The 1933-nt window shown below is 40.7% G+C and overlaps 1 protein-coding gene across 1 annotated transcript in view; it reads left to right on the forward strand.

Annotated features, from left to right (window-relative positions):
• The window catches only part of LOC106942867 (CD276 antigen homolog), a 13959-nt gene extending 12534 nt beyond the window's left edge, over positions 1–1425 (forward strand). The window contains exons 3-4 of the mRNA XM_015026213.1: positions 231–548; positions 990–1425. Of these exons, the coding sequence (XP_014881699.1) occupies positions 231–548; positions 990–1093 (422 nt within the window). The 3' untranslated portion in view covers positions 1094–1425. The remainder of the gene's footprint in view (positions 1–230; positions 549–989) is intronic.
• Positions 1426–1933: the final 508 nt, after the last annotated feature.

Below are 1933 nucleotides of genomic sequence, written 5' to 3' on the forward strand. Positions count from 1 at the left end.
GAGGACAAATCTGAAACACTGGGACCAAAGTGATGGGCACACTTTGGCAGGTCCCTTAAAATTTCTGCAGGAATTTTCTACTTTAGTATTGTAATTCCTTTGCTTTCTGCTACATGTGTCACCAAAGCTGTAGCACATTTTCCTCTTTTTGATCTGATGGAAGAAAACGAGAGACGTCAGCAGTGAGAGGCTTCAGGTTGTGTCTGACCAGGTACTCCTTGTTGTTCCAGTGACCTGCCAGGTTACGGTCATTCCAGGCTTTGTTGGTGGACAAGTCGTGCTGCCCTGTGTCTACAAGGATCCAGTACCACAGAAAGTCTTCTGGAGGGTTGATGATGTAAATCCTGTGTTTGACATCATTGACTGGAAGCCCTCAACCGCCTCCCAGATTTCAAAGTACAAAGATCGAGTGTCCAGCTTTCCGAGTGAATACAGCAAAGGGAACTTCTCCCTTCTTCTGAAGGATCTACGGCTGGATGATGCCAACCTGTATGAGTGCAAAATCCTCGACTCAAATCAGCCTGTTGTCGTCCAGCTCCGGGTTTCAGGTCAGTTCAAAGAGCAAGTTCAGAAAGTGTTGATCCAGTTTTCTTGCTTCATTGCAGTAGACAGATGTAAGCTACACAAAACTCACCTCAACCGAGCACCAAAACTTTTTATCGACAAGTTGCAAAATTGACGTGTAGTCATTTGAAACGCAGCTGGAGTCAAAGTTAGCAACTCCAGGCGTCCTGAAGAGCAACCAGAGGGAAACTGGTTGAAATGTGTAGTATTTCATTCACTCTGAAATGCAACACATTTCTTTCCTCCATTGTTATTCAGTTCAGTCCAAACACAGATCAGGTCTACAGTTACTGAGGATGAAGCAGTTACTTTCTGGATGATAACAATTGTATTCTTAATGGAATACATTTTATTTAACAATAATCCCATGAAGTCTGGTTTCCTCGTGTTTGTGGAAGAAATGATTGTTCATGTCTGTGTTGCAGTTAAAGATGAACAGAAAACGACGACTCCTCCTCCGTCGGGTGCAGCAGCGTCATCCCAGCGTCTCTCTGTGTTTCTGCTCTTTGCCGTCAGTCTGCTGATCTGACTCTCCTTTTAGACACGTCGCTAACATTTCCTGGGCTTTTTGCACTAATTCACCTACAGTTCTGTTTTCTCAGGTTTAGCAACAACACACTGCTCAAGGTCACCATCTTTGTTTATTATAGAGCTGAAGCTACATAAAACTGCAGATTATTTAGCATGTTGCAGCATCTACTCTGTTATCAGTGTCATCAGTAAATAAGAGTTAAAAGCTAAAAACTAACTGGGCAGAACATTTAACCTTCACTACTAAGTGTCACAATCTTCTATGATTGCCTTATTTATACATTTATTTATTTGTATTAATAACACATTATGCAGCTGTCATAATATCAGAAGACATTCAGAAACATGAAAGTGAAGGAAATTTGAAGATTAATGTTTGATCAATCTTAGTTGATCTGAAGTAGTTTTGTTGTGTTAATTTTACTGTTTAATGAAACCAAAGTTTTGTGTCATTAGTGAGCTGCCTCCATGTAAATGTTCTTGTTTCATGTTACTTCACAGCTAAATAAAGCCATACGCTGAGATGAAAAAAAACGTCCAGTTCCTGTTTGAAGTGTCGTTATTAGCTTCACCTTTATTTAGGATTATTCATAATGATTCATGCACGAGAAAAAAAATGAAGTATTTTTTAATAGAGACATATAGAAAGACTTATTAATATCAAGATTTGCTAAATGTGGCATAGCTACACAGATAATCCTCCTTGTATGGCGTAGTTATCCTTTCACACCAGCAAGTGGCAGCAGCAACCATATGGGTGGTCTCTCTCTCTTTTCATCCTCTGAGCTCGGGTCCTCTACCAGAGGCCTGGGAGCTTGAGGGTTCTGCGCAGTATCTT

Source organism: Poecilia latipinna, unplaced genomic scaffold, assembly GCF_001443285.1.
Source record: "Poecilia latipinna isolate Pla-1442-1.1 unplaced genomic scaffold, P_latipinna-1.0 Scaffold4622, whole genome shotgun sequence".
Classification (NCBI taxonomy): domain Eukaryota; kingdom Metazoa; phylum Chordata; class Actinopteri; order Cyprinodontiformes; family Poeciliidae; genus Poecilia; species Poecilia latipinna.